General features: G+C 35.1%; 2 protein-coding genes across 2 annotated transcripts; both read left to right on the top strand.

Moving 5' to 3' along the window:
- Window positions 1-414: 414 nt before the first annotated feature.
- Window positions 415-20,121, top strand: LOC114417990 (homeobox-leucine zipper protein ATHB-15-like). The gene is made up of 19 exons (XM_028383099.1): window positions 415-490; window positions 12,407-12,599; window positions 12,686-12,845; window positions 13,054-13,157; window positions 13,262-13,352; window positions 13,603-13,698; window positions 13,784-13,897; window positions 13,997-14,080; window positions 14,213-14,368; window positions 14,460-14,534; window positions 14,939-15,045; window positions 15,134-15,326; window positions 15,963-16,148; window positions 16,234-16,314; window positions 16,810-16,944; window positions 17,032-17,354; window positions 18,406-18,511; window positions 19,033-19,182; window positions 19,797-20,121. The coding sequence occupies exons 1-19, from the start codon at window positions 475-477 to the stop codon at window positions 19,941-19,943; spliced, it is 2,517 nt and encodes an 838-aa protein (XP_028238900.1). The 5' UTR covers window positions 415-474; the 3' UTR covers window positions 19,944-20,121.
- LOC114417991 (homeobox-leucine zipper protein ATHB-15-like) lies at window positions 2,806-7,205 on the top strand. Its single transcript, XM_028383100.1, has 9 exons — window positions 2,806-2,903; window positions 2,970-3,162; window positions 3,859-4,044; window positions 4,130-4,210; window positions 4,719-4,853; window positions 4,942-5,267; window positions 5,918-6,023; window positions 6,473-6,622; window positions 6,888-7,205. Exons 2-9 carry the CDS (start codon window positions 3,079-3,081, stop codon window positions 7,032-7,034), a joined length of 1,215 nt encoding a protein of 404 aa, XP_028238901.1. The 5' UTR covers window positions 2,806-2,903; window positions 2,970-3,078; the 3' UTR covers window positions 7,035-7,205.
- Window positions 20,122-20,515: the final 394 nt, after the last annotated feature.

The following is a 20,515-nucleotide window of genomic DNA, read 5'->3' as shown; positions in this document are numbered from 1 at the left end:
AAAATGAAAACAATTTAAAGGCACATGTGGAAGTAGAAATACGGAATGCCAAATTTGGGACAGAAGCAATTGAATTTTTAAGCCGACAAATCCAACTGCTGTAGTACATACCTACCGTTCCATTCCATCATGTCACATCCTCTTTTGCTCTCAAAATTTCCCATGTCATACACATGTCCCATCACTCAGTACTATTCGGGGTCATGTCATCACAGCATATGGATATGCCATTCCCATCCATATCTCTCATGCATCATGTATGTATGTATGTATAGCTGTTTTTTATTAAAATAAAAAGAGAAGGAGAGAAACGCATGCGAAGAGGTAATGATTGTGTCCTAGTAAGTAACCTTTTTATGTGTATTTTGAGACTCTGATATAATAATAATAATAATTTGACACATCCATCCATCATGCTTGGCAGATCGTTGCACAGATTCCTCCATCCTAGTTTAGTGCTAGAAAGAGTAAAGTATGTCCTGCAAGGATGGTAGCAGAAACGGAATCGGAATGGATAACGGGAAGTATGTCCGTTACACGCCTGAGCAGGTTGAAGCCCTAGAAAGGCTCTATCACGATTGCCCCAAACCTAGTTCCATTCGCCGCCAGCAGCTCATTCGCGAGTGCCCCATTCTCTCCAACATCGAACCCAAGCAAATCAAGGTTTGGTTCCAGAACAGAAGGTACCTACCCTAAACCCAACTCACCCTTTTTACGATTACTTTACCTTTTCATTTTTGACCTTGTTATGTTGACTTGACTTGTCCAGATGTAGAGAGAAGCAGAGAAAGGAGTCGTCGCGGCTCCAAGCTGTCAATAGGAAGCTGACTGCTATGAACAAGCTGCTGATGGAAGAGAATGATAGGTTGCAGAAGCAGGTGTCTCAACTCGTCTATGAAAATGGCTATTTTCGTCAACACACCACCCAAAATGTAAGAATCTACTACTCTGTTTTTTTATTGGGTTTGTAATTAATGATGCCCAATCCAAATATTCAATCTTTTATTTGTATAGTTTTGGTAAATTGTTCTTCTACGCTTTCATAGATTTTTCTATGTGAAAATTATAGAATGGCGCTTTCTCTGCAGACTAAGCAGCAGCCAACCAAAGACACAAGCTGTGAATCAGCTGTGACGAGTGGTCAGCAGCACAATTTGACAACTCAACATCCCCCACGGGATGCAAGTCCTGCAGGGTTAGTGGGACTATCATTATTGGCTCCCTTTCTGTCACAACATGGTTCTGTATTTATGGCTTATGGAATCATGTCTTATTCTTTTTCCCAGGCTTTTGTCCATTGCAGAAGAGACTTTAGCAGAATTTCTTTCTAAGGCTACTGGAACTGCTGTTGAGTGGGTCCAAATGCCTGGAATGAAGGTATCCCACCAACTCTTCTTCTCATTCGTTGACCCATTAGTTAATTTTTTACTCTTCACTTATTCCATAGGGATAGACCAATAAGCAGAATGGTAAAATAATTGTAACATGACAATCTTGGAATAACATACAACCCGATGTTCTGATAATCTTCTTTCTCAGTGATTAGGGCCATACGTGTTTAGAGTGGAGGGAGAGATAACATTTGCCTATTAAAAAAAAGGGTCATACATGTTTCTATAAATATTTATAAAATCGTGTTTCTTCACTAATTCTTGTTGAATGTGTACAGCCTGGTCCGGATTCCATTGGAATCGTTGCTATTTCTCACAGTTGCACTGGAGTAGCAGCAAGAGCTTGTGGTTTAGTGGGACTAGAACCCACTAGGGTAAGTGATTGAACTATTATTTATGTTTACTGATTGTTTGGCTTGAGTTTATCATTCACATGATCAAACATACTCTTTCCAGGTTGCAGAAATCCTCAAAGATCGGCCTTTGTGGTTTCACGATTGCCGAGCTGTTGATGTTCTCAATGTGCTGCCCACAGCAAATGGTGGAACCATTGAGCTGCTTTATATGCAGGTAAAGTAAAAAAAATTGTGCATGGATGAAGACTTTTATCTCAATGGATTGGAACCAGATCACTTATTTGTATGCTTACTTGTTGCCTTTGATGATCAGCTATATGCACCAACCACATTGGCTCCTGCTCGAGACTTCTGGTTGTTGCGCTACACTTCTGTTTTAGAAGATGGCAGCTTAGTGGTAAATGACTCTAAAAATTCTTATCCAAATTTTTTTATTTGATTAAATATTGTAGTTAGCAACAGACCTCACCCATGCAATGGTCTACTCCCACTATTAAGTTCTCCTTCTATGCATATATGTCTAAATCATTCTTAATGTGTGCCTCAGATCTGTGAGAGGTCACTTAAAAATACTCAAAATGGTCCAAGCATGCCTCCTGTGCAGCATTTTGTTAGAGCAGAGATGCTGCCTAGTGGGTACCTGATCAGACCATGTGAAGGAGGCGGTTCCATCATCCACATTGTTGATCATATGAATTTAGAGGTACGTTAATTTTATTTGTTTCATCAATATTTATTTATTTGTATTTAACTTTTTAATTAAGCATGTTCATTCTATTGTTAGCCATGGAGTGTGCCAGAAGTGCTACGTCCACTGTACGAGTCATCAACGGTACTGGCTCAGAAGACATCTATCGTGGTATGGTTGTTATGTCTCTTTTCCTTGTGATACAACTGCATGTATAATGTGTTTCTTTTTGTCCTATTTATGTCTATATGATAATATTTAGTTTTATAGTATCAATAGTATTGATTATTGGATTTCAAAGGACTATGGCTTGCTTAATTCTTTTTCTTTTTTACGTAGGCCCTACGTCATCTAAGGCAGATTTCACATGAAGTTTCTCAGTCCAACGTCACTGGGTGGGGTAGGAGACCAGCAGCACTACGAGCTCTTAGCCAAAGATTGAGCCGGTTAATATATTCTACTAAAGGGGTGTGTTTTTGTTTAAATTCTTTGCAAATAAATTTAGAATCTCACATCTATTTTATGTTATGCCAGGGGTTTCAATGAGGCACTCAATGGGTTTACTGATGAGGGATGGACAACGATTGGCAATGATGGTGTAGATGATGTTACTATTCTAGTGAACTCATCCCCTGACAAGTTAATGGGTCTGAATCTTTCCTTTGCCAATGGATTTCCGTCTGTCAGTAATGCAGTGCTATGTGCCAAAGCATCGATGCTATTACAGGTTAGGATGCTAAGAAATTTCAATTAATTTCCTTTAAATTTATAAAATAAAATAAAATAAAATTCTGGATAATCAAATATGTTTATTTTGTTGCTGTACACAATTTCTGTACAAGGACACAGGTCAAGCTCATATTATTATATTGTAAATATCCAGTACATAATGTTTCCTGCATCGTCTTTTTTTTGCATTAGTAGTTGAGCACATGTTCTATCGAAAAAAAAATCATGTCATTCAAATTATCATCAATAGAGAGTGGTGACCCCCGAATGCCTAGTTAATAAAATATTGCTCAGATGGGATAAGGACTTGTTTGATCAAGTAACCAACCTTCCTAGTCAATTATCAATTATTGGTGAACATGCCTGATAAGAACCTTGGGAGAACCACATGACAAAAGTTGGCTGGTTTAGTTGGAGAGTCCAAGGCCTTATAAACCCCATACTTCTGCTGTGGGACTCAAGTCCCGTACCTTGCAATTGGATCCTCAAAATGATCTATTTGTTATATTATTATAATATAATTATTAATGCCCTTTGCTTTTCATGATGTTCTCCTAAACCAAAGCATCTCCCAGAGAATTTGTCTAACTGAAAAATGGTTTCAGTCGCAGATATCGAATTGTTTATATCTATTTTTGGGCCTTAACATTATCCTGATATTAGAATGTTGCCATGTGCGACTTCACTTGTCCAGAATGTGCCCCCTGCCATTCTCCTTAGGTTTCTGCGGGAGCATAGATCAGAATGGGCAGACAATAATATGGATGCTTACACAGCTGCTGCTATTAAAGTTGGCCCTTGCAGCTTATCAGGATCTCGTGTTGGAAACTATGGAGGTCAAGTTATACTCCCCCTTGCACACACAATTGAACATGAGGAGGTGATAAGTTGGTACTAATTATGCAATAGATGTTGTAATAATTTTGCAATTCGACATTTACTAATTTCTATGTTAATCATGTTAGTTTTTGGAGGTCATTAAATTGGAAGGAATTGCTCATTCTCCTGAAGACACAATAATGCCCAGAGAAATGTTTCTTTTGCAAGTAAGTTATTTTTGTCTCATGTTGCTTGCTCTATGCTTCACTCTTCATAGATGCCAGTTACCCAGTTTCCTTGTTCTGATTTATGTATGTATATGGCACTAATGTGTATAAAGCATGTGTTGATACACTTGGTCTTAACACTTACGTGGAATTTGGTTCAGGTCTTAGCATTCGTATTTTTTTGTCCTAGAAGTTGTGCTATCTATATGTTTTGAACTAGTTAAGAAGTTTAGTCGTCATGAAATACTCCTGATCGAAAATATGCTTGGAAACTTAGAATACAGATCAGAATTCACGGTGGTCACTTCTTCTTTCTTTGATGTATGATGAAGGGAAAAAAATATTATATCCTCAAAGCCTCATGAATGCATAACTTGCTAGTTTACATCAGTATTTGTTGGACTCTTCCCGTTAGAATGGGGAAACTTTCTGTTCATAACCTTCTAATGTTTTCTAGGATACCTTTGTAACTTTCTTTCTTATAATTCATTTGTTGTTGTTTTGATAGCTTTGCAGTGGAATGGATGAGAATGCTGTTGGCACTTGTGCTGAACTTATATCTGCTCCAATTGATGCTTCCTTTGCTGATGATGCCCCCCTTTTACCTTCTGGATTTCGCATCATTCCTCTTGAATCTGGAAAGGTTTGCCCCATACATTGTTAAATCAATTTATTTGTTTGTATTTATTTCCAACAAGAATCTCTTAATTATTGCTATGAAATTTTTGCAGGAAGCTTCCAGCCCCAATCGCACCCTTGACCTTGCATCTGCTCTAGACATTGGTTCCAGTGGAAACCGAGCTTCAAATGAATGTGCTGGAAATTCCAGCTATATGAGATCTGTGATGACAATAGCTTTTGAATTTGCATTTGAAAGCCATATGCAAGAGCATGTAGCATCTATGGCACGTCAATATGTTCGGAGCATTATATCATCGGTCCAAAGGGTAGCATTAGCACTTTCTCCTTCTCATTTGAGTTCACATGCAGGGCTTAGGTCACCATTGGGTACTCCTGAAGCGCAAACCCTTGCTCATTGGATTTGCAACAGTTATAGGTTTGTAAACTTTGCTGTCTTCACATATTGAGGCTGAGGCTCATGCTAGTATTTTACCCTGTGTGAGACCTGTGTTATTCTTGATTTTTACCAGGAGAGCCAAATTTAATATGCTATCTCATTCAATAAGCTATATTACTGGTATGAAAAACATATTTAAGCCTATTTTTAAAATGGTGTTAAAAAAAATCATGGATTATTGCTTGGTTCTAGCTAAATGGAACATATGGTTTATTTTCTAATGTAGTGTTCACTTCTGCCTTTTAGGGTTTGTCTGCTTAAAAGGACAAATTAGCCCAACCCCAATTTTTTAAGCTCTTGAAAATAAAAATATTTTTTTAACAAGTAAAAAAGCAAAAAAAAAAAAAACCAGATCTTCAATAGAAGCTAATTGGAGGAGTTTTTACCTTTAAAGGGAACATAAGCTAAAAAAAATTGGACCCAATGTTTCTTAAGTAGCAAATACAGTTGTATGGAGGCATAAGCAGATCAGTTTTGTTCAACTACTTCTTACTTCTAATTTGTAAGTTCCAGCGAGAACTCAAAGTTACTGTAATTGTTATGTACCTCGTCTTTTCAATGCCATGGATAGGTTGCCGAAACTGATATTTTAAATGCAGAGCTATGGTCTGACTATTTTAGTTTTGTAGGTGCTACTTGGGTGTGGAGCTACTTAAATCTAATAACGAGGGGAATGAATCTTTGCTCAAGTCCTTGTGGCATCACTCAGATGCAATATTGTGCTGCACTCTAAAGGTATGCTTGAAATTTAATTCAATTTCATAGCTCATGTATCTATTTCGTGTACCTTCTCTGTCCATAGTGCAATTCAAATTCTCTAACCCAAAAAGGTTTTAACAAAAGGTTGTACTCTGAAATAGAGGATACCTATCATTGTATCAACATGGGCCATAGCCTGAGTAGCCTAGTAAAATATGTGAGATGGATTTGTATTTTGCTGGCCCAAGTTAAATTTGCCCTGACCTGGTCCAAGCAAAATTTGCCCCAACCTCAATTATAGACCCATTTCTATGTAGTATTCTGCAAGGAGCTTTACTTGTCACTTGTCAGTGTTTCAAGACTATTATTTATTCTTCTTCAAACTATAGTGCATATAAGTCGTATAACACAAGATGGATGGCATGCTATTCTGTACTCGTCTTATTTTGTTTGAGGGCATATTCATTAAACTTCTGTTTATGCAGGCATTGCCAGTGTTCACTTTCTCGAACCAGGCTGGGCTTGACATGCTGGAGACCACCCTTGTTGCATTACAAGATACACCTTTAGAGAAAATATTTGATGATCATGGACGAAAAATACTTTTTTCAGAGTTTCCCCAGATTATTCAACAGGTCTACAATTTTGTTGTAATAAAAGCATTGATTCCACTTCCATATGGCTTGCTATTGGATGTTTTTCCCCCCTATATGTATGGCTACATATTTCTTGTATGTGTTGTATAGTTATTTTGCATTACCAGATTATGCTTCACTTGATAAATTATTTTTGCAGAAAGTGAACTTGCTTTTTTTTCCCTCTCTTTCTTTCCCCCTCTGAATTGGGGTATGCTGTCAACAGAACTGATGCTTTTTATTAATTTCTCCTTTTTTTGGGTAGGGTTTTGTATGTCTTCAAGGTGGTATTTGTCTTTCAAGCATGGGGCGACCTGTCTCGTACGAAAGAGTTGTTGCTTGGAAGGTGCTGAATGAAGAAGAGAATGCTCATTGTATGTGCTTTATGTTTATGAACTGGTCTTTTGTTTGACATTTTGTTCTGAGTACAGTAGTGCTTATTGTAATCTAAAGTGTTAGATAAAGATTTACTCGACACTTGAGCTTTGTTGGTTGGACTTCACTGTATTTGCGCTAAATAATTGGATTGCACATTTTATGACTATTTATGTGTTATTAGCTTAGTATGTAACTTGTTTCCTTATTCAACCTCCAGCTAATATTTAATGCAATCTTAAGAAGTGTTGCACCTTTGAATGTGGGATAATTTTTTTATAATGCCCTGAAGGTAGAAAATTGGTTGATCAACCTTAATTTCCAAAGCGTTGTCATATCTTTAAGTGGTGTGACAATGAGAGGATTTATTTCTTTCTATAATGTTTGGCTATGCATAATTTACAATTGTCAAACAAACTGAGTTCTCGCAATAAAAAAAAAAAGATAACTATTAACTTAAGCACACGAATGATTGTTTTGATTAGGTATAATTTTATTTTTGGTTCATTGTTTCGTTTTGTTAAAGTTTTAAAAATTTTATTTTGATTCTTTATGTTGTATTATTTAGGTTCATTAATCAATTTTCGGTTTACAACATTAATATTCCGTTAACATTTAAATTTTGAAATAATAAATTTAACATAATAATGACTAAAAGTAATCAATATTTTTATTTTATTTTAAAAATTATGAAACAATAAAAAAAAATAATCATCTCTTCCAATCTAGATTTCAAATCGAAAATTAACTTGGTGTGGCATGAGAAATACAACATCTCCCAATGTCATGCAGTTTTTTCGAGTCTCTCTGAGCTTCGACTTCACCATCTCTACATAAGCTACCTTTAGCAATTTTCTTGCGTACTGTCACTATCTCCTCCATTCTACGGTGCATCTGTGACGACAGTGCCGACCCTTCCAACAATATCTAGTTTGGGGCAATACCCATCATCCTCAACTTGCCCAAGAGGTTTACGGAGAGTTACAACAACGAAAAAGACATTTTTCTCTGGGTTCTTTGAGCTTGGTGGCACGTGACGGAACATGAACAAAATTGCGACATCAACGAACACTAGGCTCAGATTTATGACATCCATGATCAGACATCGTTTTCGTTTCTGGATTTGGAGCGAAGCGGATCTGATTTTTGTTTCTGGATCTGGATTTTTTGTGAAGGAGGATATGTGTGTGTGTGCAACGAGTTTGTTTCGTATTTGTGCTTGAAAGATCAAGTTCTATTTTTTTTTTTTGGAAATTCAATTAATTTGTTTTAAATGATTATTTAATGAACACTATTGTTGGAAAGAAAATTTTCTCTGTTTGATTTTTTATTTTTTAGTTTGGGTATTGTCGGATCTTGCTTGATTATAGATATATTGGTGCTAAAAATTTGTCTTATGTTATCAAGTTTTTAAATGGAATGTTGGTGACTTTAATTTGTGCATGCGTGAAAGTTGAGTGGAGTGAGGAGCATGAAACTATGATCTGGAAGAGGGAAAACAAAACCCAGATCTGAAAAAAGATGGAGGACATATCCACTTTTTTTTGTATTATTTTAAAAATTTTAATGATAATTTTTAGTATTATTACGTTAAATTTATTATTTCAAAATTTAAATGTTAATAAAATACTCGTTGTAAACAATGAAATTTTTTAAAAAATAATCAAAATGATATATTTTTAAAAACATAAAAAATTAAAATATTTTTTTTTTAAATTTAATCAATCAAAACAAAATAAATGTAAAAGGTGAAAACAAAAAATGAGATTTAACTTTTGATTATCAAGTTGACCGTTCTACTGAGAAGGTAGACTTGATTAAGAAGCATTTTGTTTGTTAAATAGAAAGATGATTGGATGTGAGGCAGTTCCTGTCAGGTCCTTTTCTTCTCAGGAGAATATAACTTAGATGGACAAAGATGAATTAATCCAAATGGAAGAAAACCTTCAATTACTTGCACTTTATTCATTAAAACTTGTACATTTTATAAAGATGAAACATAGTCTTTCTAATTTCTATCTTTCTTGAAACACTAGGTTAGTAGGAGAAACAAATCTAATACAAAGGGCTATTACTAAGCTATGTATCAATATTGACTTGATGTGCTTTGCTAATAGCCATGGATTTTAATGACATCCGAACACGTTTATTACACCATCAAAACTCTTAGGATGGGTTTGGGAGAGAAGAAATAGAACATTTTTTTTTAAAACAAATTAATATAAATCTTACACCTTTATTATTTTACTTTAATTTAAATATTTTTTTCCTTTTTCTTTCACTCTACCAAATTCATTCTTATATATGATTAGTTTGGATATGAAAATTTAAGTGAAAATTTGAAATCCTCTGTATTATGTTGTTTGGATAGTATATTTAAAAAATATTTGAAATTCCAGTAATTTATTAAAGTATTTTAATCATTTAAAATGATAGAATTTCAAATCTCAAAAAAAGTATGGATTTAAAATTTTTCATACTAATTTTTACTCTGTTTCTTCTCTCCCTTTTCTATCTATTCAAATACAAAAATAGTTTATTTTTAATAAAGTTTAATATTAAAATTTTAACATTTAAAAATACATTAAAAAATAAAAATTTTCATATGCTGAAAATTGAATTACCCTATCCATCGAAACGAGTGTTTTCCACTGAAACCGTGAGAATTGATTTTCTAACACAAAAATAAACCGGGAAAAAAAATTCTACACATTCATAAAATTTAAAATTAAATTGGTTAATACTTTGTGGACTTCATTTTAAGAAATTGGAGTAACATTTATTTAAATTTTATAAAGTATAGCTGTCTACTCACTCTTTTGTTTTTATTAAAAAGGTAATTTAATAGAGAAAGTACGCATGCGAAGAGGTCATGATTGTGTCCTAGTAACCTTTTGTGTATTTTAAGACACTGATCCGCGCATTATCTTCCCTCATTTTCTATTCTTTTTGCCATATCCACTGCTCCTGTTTCACTCACAAACACTAAATCATGCCCCACTCCTGTAATGACGCTTTTGCCCCCATTTCAAGTATACGAATAAGTTAAATAATTATGCAAAATTTAGCAGCCGATCAATGCACTAGTGGAGTAAATAAATACTACTACTGTCAATGTAACAATAAGAAATGACTTTAATCATCAATTGTTAATATTATCTTTCAAATAATTATTATTAAAATTAATAAACTTATCATATATAATAAATTGTAATTAAATAACAGTAAAATTTTACATTATCATTAGTATATAATTCTTTTTTTCATAAGAAATTACAGAAAAATAATTCTTTTGCAATTTATTATCCATCCGCGATTCCGTATATACAGCACAATAGAATTTTATTTAGATTGTCATGAAATGGATAATATATGTGACTAACATAAAAGGAGACTCATTTTTTCTTCTTATATATTTGAAATAAAAACAAATAGTGAGAGATAACATTTAAAAATAATTATGCATCATTTTATTAATTCGTTTTTGAAATAATGTTTTGGTTATATTTATTTAAAAGTTTAAGATGATATTAATTACTAGTTTGTTAATTCATTTCTCTTAAATATTTTATAGACTTATCATAAATAACAATGTAATAATAAATTCATATTAAAATAATAAATGATTTTAATATAAATAAATACATTGATTATATATTTCTTTCTTACGTAAATAGATAAAAAGAAATAAAAGAAGTAACACATACAGTAATAATTGAATTGGTTATTATGGAAATAAAACAAAGTTTAACTTTGTACTTTTATTTGTAGGTCAAAAACTCAGGTTTTTCAATTTGATTGAGAGAAGGTCTGGAAGAAGCTAAAAGGGTTATAGGAAAGGGTTTTATCCTAAGGCAAAAGGGAGATTTTTTTTATGAAGTATGTTGTACAAGTTATCCCCTCTTATGTTATGGGGTGCTTTAAGCTTCCTAATGTTGTTTGCAATTAGATTGAGAGCCTCACAAGAATGAAGATTAATTCACTGGGGGGATACTCAAGAGAAGAAGATTTATTGGTTGGGCTGGGAGAAATTGTCAACATCCAAAAAGAGAGGAGGATTAGGCTTCAGAATTACAGAAGCATTCAATAGAGCTTTTTTGGCTAAGCAGTACCAGAGATTGGCCAATTGCAACAACTCTCTAATGGCCTAAGTCTTAATAATATGGAGGCAAAACATGGACCCTGGCCAAGTTTTACATGGACAATTATTCACTCAGCTTAGGATATTCTAGATGAAGGCACATTGTGGAAGGTGGGAAATGTGGTTTAGATAAGGGTGTGGCATGACCAATAAAATACCTAATGAGGTTGACCTAAATCTGAGTTTTGAACTCATTCACAATGAATCTCGATCATGGGATGAACATAAAATGTAGAACTTATGCCCACAATCTATTACTGCCAATATTCTTGATATTCCTTAGAGGATCAGCTCATCTATAGACCAACTCACCTGAAAACATACAAATGATGGCTTGTACTCCGTGAAAACATACATTTTTCTTTTATTAATATTATAATTGAGACAGATTGCTTACAAATATGTCAGCAGGGGAAAAGGACTGATCCCAGATCTTATTTTTACGACATTTTTGGAGGATTGTAGAGTGTTGAGTGAGCAATTTTCAAGTTTTGATATAGTGTTTATAAAGAGGACGGGGAATATAGTAGCAGATAATTAGTTAGCAAATTTAGCTTATGATTTTCAGGAAAAATGCTGGTTGAAGAAGCACCATATCAGGTGGACTTTCTTCTCTTTGCAGATGTACAAAAAAAAATTATGCAATAAAATCTACTATAATACTTAAAAAAATTAAATAAATGATTGAATAAAAATATCCACAAAGATAATGAAGGACATGAGACAAATGTACATTGTACAAACATGAAAATAAATGCATTAGCGGTTAAATAAATAAATTATGAGAAGTGGCAAAAGTGGCGCCGCTGGAGAAGGGTAATTCGGTCTATTAGTCCAAACTGTCTGTTGTATGGTGCAGTTCAATTTCGATAAATATGAGTATTAATTTTCAATTAAAAAAAGAAAAAGAAAAAGAAAGAGAAGTAACAGTGGCGGATTTGGGTACAGAGTGAGGAAGCAGTGAGCAAAAGAAAAGCTGAAAACAGCGCACCAGTTCTGAGCTGAGCTAGCTAGGGTTTCCTCTCTCCCTCGTCTTCTCACTTTCACACATCCATCCATGTCTTGAAACGATGCTTCGCAGATCAAGCATAGTCGATTCCAATTCGCGCAAGCCCATGGACGGAGATCGCTGATACGGCGAACCAGATCGTTGCACGAGATTCGTCACGTGACACTCGATCTTAGTTAGGACTAGTGCTAGAAAGCAGAAGCTACTTGGTTCTTTTGAAGGTTTGATTTGGATGTGGAAATAATGTCCTGCAAGGATGGTAGCAGAAACGGAATCGGAATGGATAACGGGAAGTATGTCCGTTACACGCCTGAGCAGGTTGAAGCCCTAGAAAGGCTCTATCACGATTGCCCCAAACCTAGTTCCATTCGCCGCCAGCAGCTCATTCGCGAGTGCCCCATTCTCTCCAACATCGAACCCAAGCAAATCAAGGTTTGGTTCCAGAACAGAAGGTACCTACCCTAAACCCAACTCACCCTTTTTACGATTACTTTACCTTTTCATTTTTGACCTTGTTATGTTGACTTGACTTGTCCAGATGTAGAGAGAAGCAGAGAAAGGAGTCGTCGCGGCTCCAAGCTGTCAATAGGAAGCTGACTGCTATGAACAAGCTGCTGATGGAAGAGAATGATAGGTTGCAGAAGCAGGTGTCTCAACTCGTCTATGAAAATGGCTATTTTCGTCAACACACCCAGATTGTAAGAATTTTGTTTGTAATTCTTGTTACACTGTTTTTTATTGGATTTTGTAATTTTGTTATTAATGATGCCCAATTTGAAAGACTCCAAATTTGAATCTTTATTTGTGTAGTTTTAGCAAATTGCGCGCTTAATTGTTCATCTACCCTTTTATAGTTTTTCTGTGTGAGTGCTTTAGAATTGAGTTAGAATGGTGCTTTATTTGCAGACTACGCAGGCAACCAAAGACACAAACTGTGAATCAGTTGTGACGAGTGGTCAGCAGCACAATTTGATAACTCAACATCCCCCACGGGATGCAAGTCCTGCAGGGTTAGTGGGAGTATGATTATTGGGTCCCTTTCTGTCACTGTGGTCTGAGACAACTTGGTTATGTATTCATGGCTTATGAAATCATGTCTTATTATTTTTCCCAGGCTTTTGTCCATTGCAGAAGAGACTTTAGCAGAATTTCTTTCTAAGGCTACTGGGACTGCTGTTGAGTGGGTCCAAATGCCTGGAATGAAGGTATCCTAGTAACTCTTTCCTTTGGTTGACCAATTAATTATTTTCTCTTCATTTATTTCATAGGGATAAACCATAAACCGAATGGTAAAGGAATTGTAAAATTGTCATCTTGGAATAACTTACCACCCCATGTTTTGATAATCTTCTTTTGCAATGATTTCCATTCTTTTGAATAAATTAGTGGCATACATGTTTCTATAAACATTTATAAAATCAAGTTTCTTCACTAATTCTTGTTGAATGTGCACAGCCTGGTCCGGATTCCATTGGAATCGTTGCTATTTCTCATGGTTGCACTGGTGTGGCAGCTAGAGCCTGTGGTCTAGTGGGACTAGAACCCACTAGGGTAAGCATTGAGATTTACAATTATTTATATTACTGATTGTTGGGCTTGAGTTTATCTGTCACACGGTCAAACATACTCTTTCCAGGTTGCAGAAATCCTCAAAGATCAGCCTTTGTGGTTTCGCGATTGCCGAGCTGTTGATGTTCTCAATGTGCTGCCCACAGCAAATGGTGGAACCATTGAGCTGCTTTATATGCAGGTAAATTAAAAAATTATAGTGCAATGATGAAGACTTTATCTTAATGAATTGGAACCAAATCACTTATTTGTATGCTTACTTGTTGCCTTTGATGATCAGCTATATGCACCAACCACATTGGCTCCTGCTCGAGACTTCTGGTTGTTGCGCTACACTTCTGTTTTAGAAGATGGAAGCCTAGTGGTAAATGACTCTAAAAATTCTTATCCAAAAATTTGTATTTGATTAGATATTGTAGTTAATAACAATGGTCTAGTCCCACTGTTAAGTTCTTCTATGCACATGTGTCTAAATCATTCTTAATGTGTGCCTTAGATCTGCGAGAGGTCTCTTAAAAATACTCAAAATGGTCCAAGCATGCCTCCCGTGCAGCATTTTGTTAGAGCTGAGATGCTGCCTAGTGGGTACCTGATCAGACCTTGTGAAGGAGGTGGTTCGATCATCCACATTGTTGATCATATGGATTTAGAGGTACATTAATTTGAATTGTTGCATCAAAATATATAATATTTTTTGTTTTTGTATTTAACTTCAAAATTAAGCGTGTTTATACTATTGTTAGCCATGGAGTGTGCCAGAGGTGCTACGTCCACTGTACGAATCATCAACAGTACTGGCTCAGAAGACAACTATGGCGGTATGGTTATTTTGCCGCTTTTCCTGGTGATACAACTTCATCTATAATGTGTTTATTTTTGTCCCTGTTTATGCCCATATGATTGTATTATTTAATTCTATAGTAACAATATTGATTAGTGGATTTTGTTAGAAAAATAGGTTATCCTTCTATCTATTGTATCAGCTACTGTTCTGTTTTTGACTTTTGGTGTATCTACTCTGTTGATTAGTAGGCGACTGGCTAGGTATACTCATTTCACTTCTTTGTGCTTCTCTTGTAAGCTACGGTTTTGTGTATTTATAATTGAACCAGCTGAGTGTTTGGTGAAGACACTCTAGCTTTCCATCTAAAGCTTCTTTCTATTATATTTAACTGATTTAAATGGACCATGGCATGTGTAAGTCTTTTTCTTTTCCTCGTAGGCCCTACGTCATCTAAGGCAGATTTCACATGAAGTTTCTCAGTCCAACGTCACTGGGTGGGGTAGACGACCGGCAGCACTACGAGCTCTTAGCCAAAGATTGAGCAGGTTAATATATTCTACTAAAGGGGTGTGATTTTGTTCAAATTCTTTGCAAATAAATTTAGAATCTCACATCTATTTTATGATATGCCAGGGGTTTTAATGAGGCACTCAATGGGTTTACTGATGAGGGATGGACAACAATTGGCAATGATGGTGTAGATGATGTTACTATTCTAGTGAATTCATCCCCTGACAAGTTAATGGGTCTGAATCTTTCCTTTGCCAATGGATTTCCGTCTGTTAGTAATGCAGTGCTATGTGCCAAAGCATCGATGCTATTACAGGTGAGGATGCTAAGAAATTTCTATTAATTTCCTTTAAATTTATAAAATAAAATAAAATTCTGGATAATCAAATATGTTTATTTTGTTGCTGTACAAATTTTTTGTACAAGGACACAGGTCAAGCTCATATTATTATACTGTAAATATCCAGTACATAATTTTTGCTGCATTGTTTTTTCTTTGCATTAGTAGTTGAGCACATGTTCTATTGAATAAAACAAAATCTTGTCATCCAAATTTTCACTAATAGTGAGTGGTGATCACCAAATGCCTTGTAAATAAAATATTGATGAACATACCTGATAAGAACCTTGGGAGAACCACACAACAAAAGCTAGCTGGTGTAGTTGGATAGCTCAAAGGCCTTATAAACCCCATACTAGAATCCCATACTTCCAATGTGGGACTCAAGTCCCATACCTTGCAATTAGATCCTAACAATGATCTATTTGCTATATTATTATTGTTAATGCCCTTTGCTTGTTCTGCTGTTCTCCTAAAACAAAGCATCTCCTAGAGAATTTGTCAAACTGAAAAATGGTTTCAGTTGCAGATATCCAATTGTTTATATCGATTTTTAGGTCTTAACATTATCCTGATATTTGACTGTTGCCATGTGCCATTTCTCTTGTCCAGAATGTGCCCCCTGCCATTCTCCTAAGGTTCCTGAGGGAGCATAGATCAGAATGGGCAGACAACAATATGGATGCTTACACAGCTGCTGCTATTAAAGTCGGCCCTTGCAGCCTATCAGGATCTCGTGTTGGAAACTATGGAGGTCAAGTTATACTCCCCCTAGCACACACAATTGAGCATGAGGAGGTGATAAATCGGTACTAATTATGCAATAGAGCTACTCTTAATTTTGCAATTCGACATTTACTAATTTTTATCTTCTTCGTGCTAGTTTTTGGAAGTCATTAAATTGGAAGGAATAGCTCATTCTCCTGAAGACACAATAATGCCTAGAGAAATGTTTCTTTTGCAAGTAAGTTATTTTTTCCCTCTTGTTGCTTGTTCTATGCTTCACTCTTTCATAGAGGCCAGTTACCCAGTTTCCATGTTCTGATTTATGTATATAGCACTAATATGTAGAAAGCATGTTTTGATACACTGAGTCATAACACTTACATGGAATTTGGTTCAGGTCTTAGCGTTCTTACTTTTTTGGCCTATCTCTGTTTTGAACTAGTTAAGGGGTTTATCATGAAGAACTTATACTACTGATAAAAAAATATGCTTGCTTGAAACGTGGAATACTTATCAGAATTAGCGATGCTCACTTTCTTCTTTCTTTGATCTATGATGAGGGAAAAAATATTATATCCTCAAGCCTCTTGAATGCATAGCTTGCTAGTATACTTCATTATTCATTGGACTCTTGCTGTTAGAATGGCGAACTTTCTGTTCAGAACATTCTAATGGTTTCTACGACACCTTTGTGACTTTCTTTCTTATAATTCATTTGTTGCTGTTTTGGTAGCTCTGCAGTGGAATGGATGAGAATGCTGTTGGCACCTGTGCTGAACTTATATCTGCTCCAATTGATGCTTCGTTTGCTGATGATGCCCCCCTCCTACCTTCTGGATTTCGCATCATTCCTCTTGAATCTGGAAAGGTTTGCGTCATACATTGTTGAACCAGCTTATTTGTTTGTATTTTTTCCGACAAGAATCTTTTAATTATTGCTATGCAATTTTTGCAGGAAGCTTCCAGCCCCAATCGCACACTTGACCTTGCATCTGCCCTTGACGTTGGTCCCAGTGGAAACCGAGCTTCAAATGGATGTGCTAATTCCAGCTGTATGAGATCTGTGATGACAATAGCATTTGAATTTGCATTTGAAAGCCATATGCAAGAGCATGTAGCATCTATGGCACGCCAATATGTTCGGAGCATTATATCTTCAGTCCAAAGGGTAGCATTAGCACTTTCTCCTTCTCATTTGAGTTCACATGCAGGGCTTAGGTCACCATTGGGTACTCCTGAAGCGCAAACCCTTGCTCATTGGATCTGCAACAGTTATAGGTTTGTAAAATTTACTGTCTTCACATACTGAGGCTCAGACCCAGGCTCATGCAATGTATTTTACCGTGTGATACCAATGTTATTCTTGATTTTTATATGGGAGCCAAATTTAATATGTTATCTCATTAAATAAAGAAACTAAGTTAATGATAGGTTTGGTGAGTTGCATGTAGAGTGAAATTTCCTCTTTCTCGATTGTCAGTTCTTGTCTTCCAAACAAATTCCACCTCCTTTATGTTTTTCATATTAGCAGAGAATAATCTTACCAGCAAAGGTGCTGAGTTCTTTAAATAGATGCATAGGCAGCATGGCATCAAGTTTTGAAGTAGTTTATTAGTTCTAAGTAGAACTGGTTGCCACTGGAAGTCATGCAAATGCTCATATCTTGTAAAATCTTGTGTCATCATTCATCAAATACTCTGACAAGGATTAACCGACAGACTTCAATCTAAAATTCAAGACCTGTATATGAATTAGATTGATATTTTTTTTGTCTTTCATGAATTCACAGTACTCACAAATTTGTGATCCAGAAGTTCCCTCCCTATTTTTATATATATATATTTTTTAAATGCTGTTAAGAAAATCATGGATTGTTGCTTTGGTTCAACCTATAATGGAACATAGGGTTTATTTCTAATGTAGTGTTCACTTCAGCCTTTTTGGGCTTGTCTTCTCCTTAAAAGGAAAAATTAGCCCAAACAATTTTTTAAGGTCTTGAAAATAAAAATATATTTTTTTAGCAAGTAAAGAATCCAAAAAAAAAAACAGACCTTCAATAGAAAGCTAATTGGAGGATTTTTACCTTTAAAGAGAAGAGATGCTTAAAAAATAATGACTTGGACCCAATGTTAGCAAATACAGTTTTATGGAGGCATAAGCAGATCAGTTTTGTGCAACTACTTCTTACTTCTAATTTGTAAGTTCCAGTGGAGAACTCAAAGAAGTTACTGTGATTGTTATGTACCTACTCTTTTTCAATGCCATGGATAGGTTGCCGAAACTGATATTTTAAATGCAGAGCTATGGTCTGACTATTTTAGTTTTGTAGGTGCTACTTGGGTGTGGAGCTACTTAAATCTAACAACGAGGGGAATGAATCTTTGCTCAAGTCCTTGTGGCATCACTCAGATGCAATATTGTGCTGCACTCTAAAGGTATGCTTGAAATTTAATTGAATTTCATAGCACATGTATCTATTTCGTGTACTTTCTCTGTCCATAGTGCAATTCAAATTCTCTAACCCAAAATGGTTTTAACAAAAGGTTGCACTCTGAAATAGAGGGTATCTATATCTATCATTGTATCAGCATGGGCCATAGCCTGAGTAGCCTAGTAAAATATGTGAGATGAATTTGTATTATGCTGGCCCAAGTTAAATTTTCCCTGACCTGGTCCAAGCAAAATTTGCCCCAACCGCAACTATAGATGCATTTCTATCTAGTATTCTGCAAGGAGCTTTACTTGTCACTTGTCAGTGTTTCAAGACTATTATTTATTCTTTTTCAAACTACAGTGCAATATAAGTTTTATAACACAAGATGGACGGCATGTTATTCTATACTCGTATTATTTTGTTTTAACAGTGGAAATGGCTTGAAAACAGTTTCAACTCTAACTATAATCATGGTATTCTATCTTGTTTGAGGGCACATTTTTTTAACTTTTGTTTATGCAGGCATTGCCAGTGTTCACTTTCTCGAACCAGGCTGGGCTTGACATGCTTGAGACCACCCTAGTTGCATTACAAGATATAACTTTAGAGAAAATATTTGATGATCATGGACGAAAAATTCTCTTTTCAGAGTTTCCACAGATTATCCAACAGGTCTACTTTTTTTTTTGTATTAAAGCATGTATTCCACTTCCATAAGGCTTGCTATTGAATGTTATTTTTTTTGGGTTAATTAAGTTTTTACTCCTTCAACTTTTCTAGATTTCAATTTTTAGTCCTTCTAAATATTTTATACAACTTTTAGTTCTTTGTTAATTTTCTGTCAACAATTTTAGTCCCTTGTTTATTTTTATTGCTCAAAATTACTCATTGTTTTGCCAATTTTTAGTCCCTTGTTTATTTTATATTTGAGACTATTTTTTAGCAATAAAAATAAATGAGGTACTAAAAATGAGTAAAAAGTTTTAGAGACTAAAAATGATGACAAAAAATTAATGAAGGACTAAAAGTTACCAAAAATGTTTTGAGGGACCAAAAATTATAATATGAAATAGTTGAGGAACTAAAAACTTACACCTTATTTTTTTTTACTTTATGTGTGGCATACACATTTCTTGTATGTGTTGTATAATTATTCTGCATCTCGGACTATGCTTCATGTGATACATTATTTTTGCAGAGGCTGAACTTGTTCTTTTTCCCCCTCTGTATTGGGGTATGCTGTCAACAGAACTAATGATTTCTATTAATTTCTCCTCTTTTGGTAGGGTTTTGCATGTCTTCAAGGTGGCATTTGTCTTTCAAGCATGGGGCGACCTGTCTCATATGAAAGAGTTGTTGCTTGGAAGGTGCTGAATGAAGAAGAGAATGCTCATTGTATTTGCTTTATGTTTGTGAACTGGTCTTTTGTTTGACATCTTGTTCTGAGTACACTTGGGCTCATTGTATCCAAGTGTTAGATAAAGTTATACTCTAAGACTCTTGTGTGCTTTGTTGGTTGGTGTTTTACTGTATTTGCACTAAATACTTGGATTGCACTTTAAATGACTATTTGTGTTATTATTAGCTTATGTAACTTGTTTCCTTATTCAACCTCCAGCTAATATTTAATGCAATCTTAAGAAGTGTTGCACCTTTTAATGTGGGATGAATTTTTTATAATGCCCTGAAGGTAGAAAATTGGTCGATCAACCTTAATTTCCAAAGCGTTGTCATATATTTATGTCGTGTGACAATGAGAGGATTTATGAATGCGATTGTGTCGACATCTCGTAATAACTGTTGTCATGAATGGGATTTACTTCTGCGTGGACCAATATACTATATAGAGATGAAAAATGAAAATGATATGCCTCACAGCACCGTAGAAAAGGAAAAGCACACATCATTTCCCCGAAATCAAATCTTTATTTAATTATTATATAAAATGAGAGGCTATTAAACTACACCTGTTCCTCTTGGCCAAAACTCATGTATTTACCTTTTG

The sequence above is a fragment of the Glycine soja genome, chromosome 7 (assembly GCF_004193775.1).
Source record: "Glycine soja cultivar W05 chromosome 7, ASM419377v2, whole genome shotgun sequence".
Taxonomy (NCBI): Eukaryota; Viridiplantae; Streptophyta; class Magnoliopsida; order Fabales; family Fabaceae; genus Glycine; species Glycine soja.
The sequence above is the reverse complement of the archived record's forward strand: the minus strand, read 5'-3'. Positions and strand labels throughout refer to the sequence as shown.

What these genes read in the sequence shown, in the direction of transcription:
- LOC114417990 (XM_028383099.1), top strand. An exon ending in TTCGTCAACACACCCAGATT is followed by an intron (nt 12,846 to 13,053) that starts GTAAGAATTTTG and finishes CTTTATTTGCAG; the next exon opens with ACTACGCAGGCAACCAAAGA. An exon ending in TAGAAGATGGAAGCCTAGTG is followed by an intron (nt 14,081 to 14,212) that starts GTAAATGACTCT and finishes TGTGTGCCTTAG; the next exon opens with ATCTGCGAGAGGTCTCTTAA.
- LOC114417991 (XM_028383100.1), top strand. Translation starts at nt 3,079, where the DNA reads ATGGGTCTGAATCTTTCCTTTGCCAATGGATTTCCGTCTGTCAGTAAT. An exon ending in TGGATTTGCAACAGTTATAG is followed by an intron (nt 5,268 to 5,917) that starts GTTTGTAAACTT and finishes TTAGTTTTGTAG; the next exon opens with GTGCTACTTGGGTGTGGAGC. An exon ending in TATTGTGCTGCACTCTAAAG is followed by an intron (nt 6,024 to 6,472) that starts GTATGCTTGAAA and finishes CTGTTTATGCAG; the next exon opens with GCATTGCCAGTGTTCACTTT.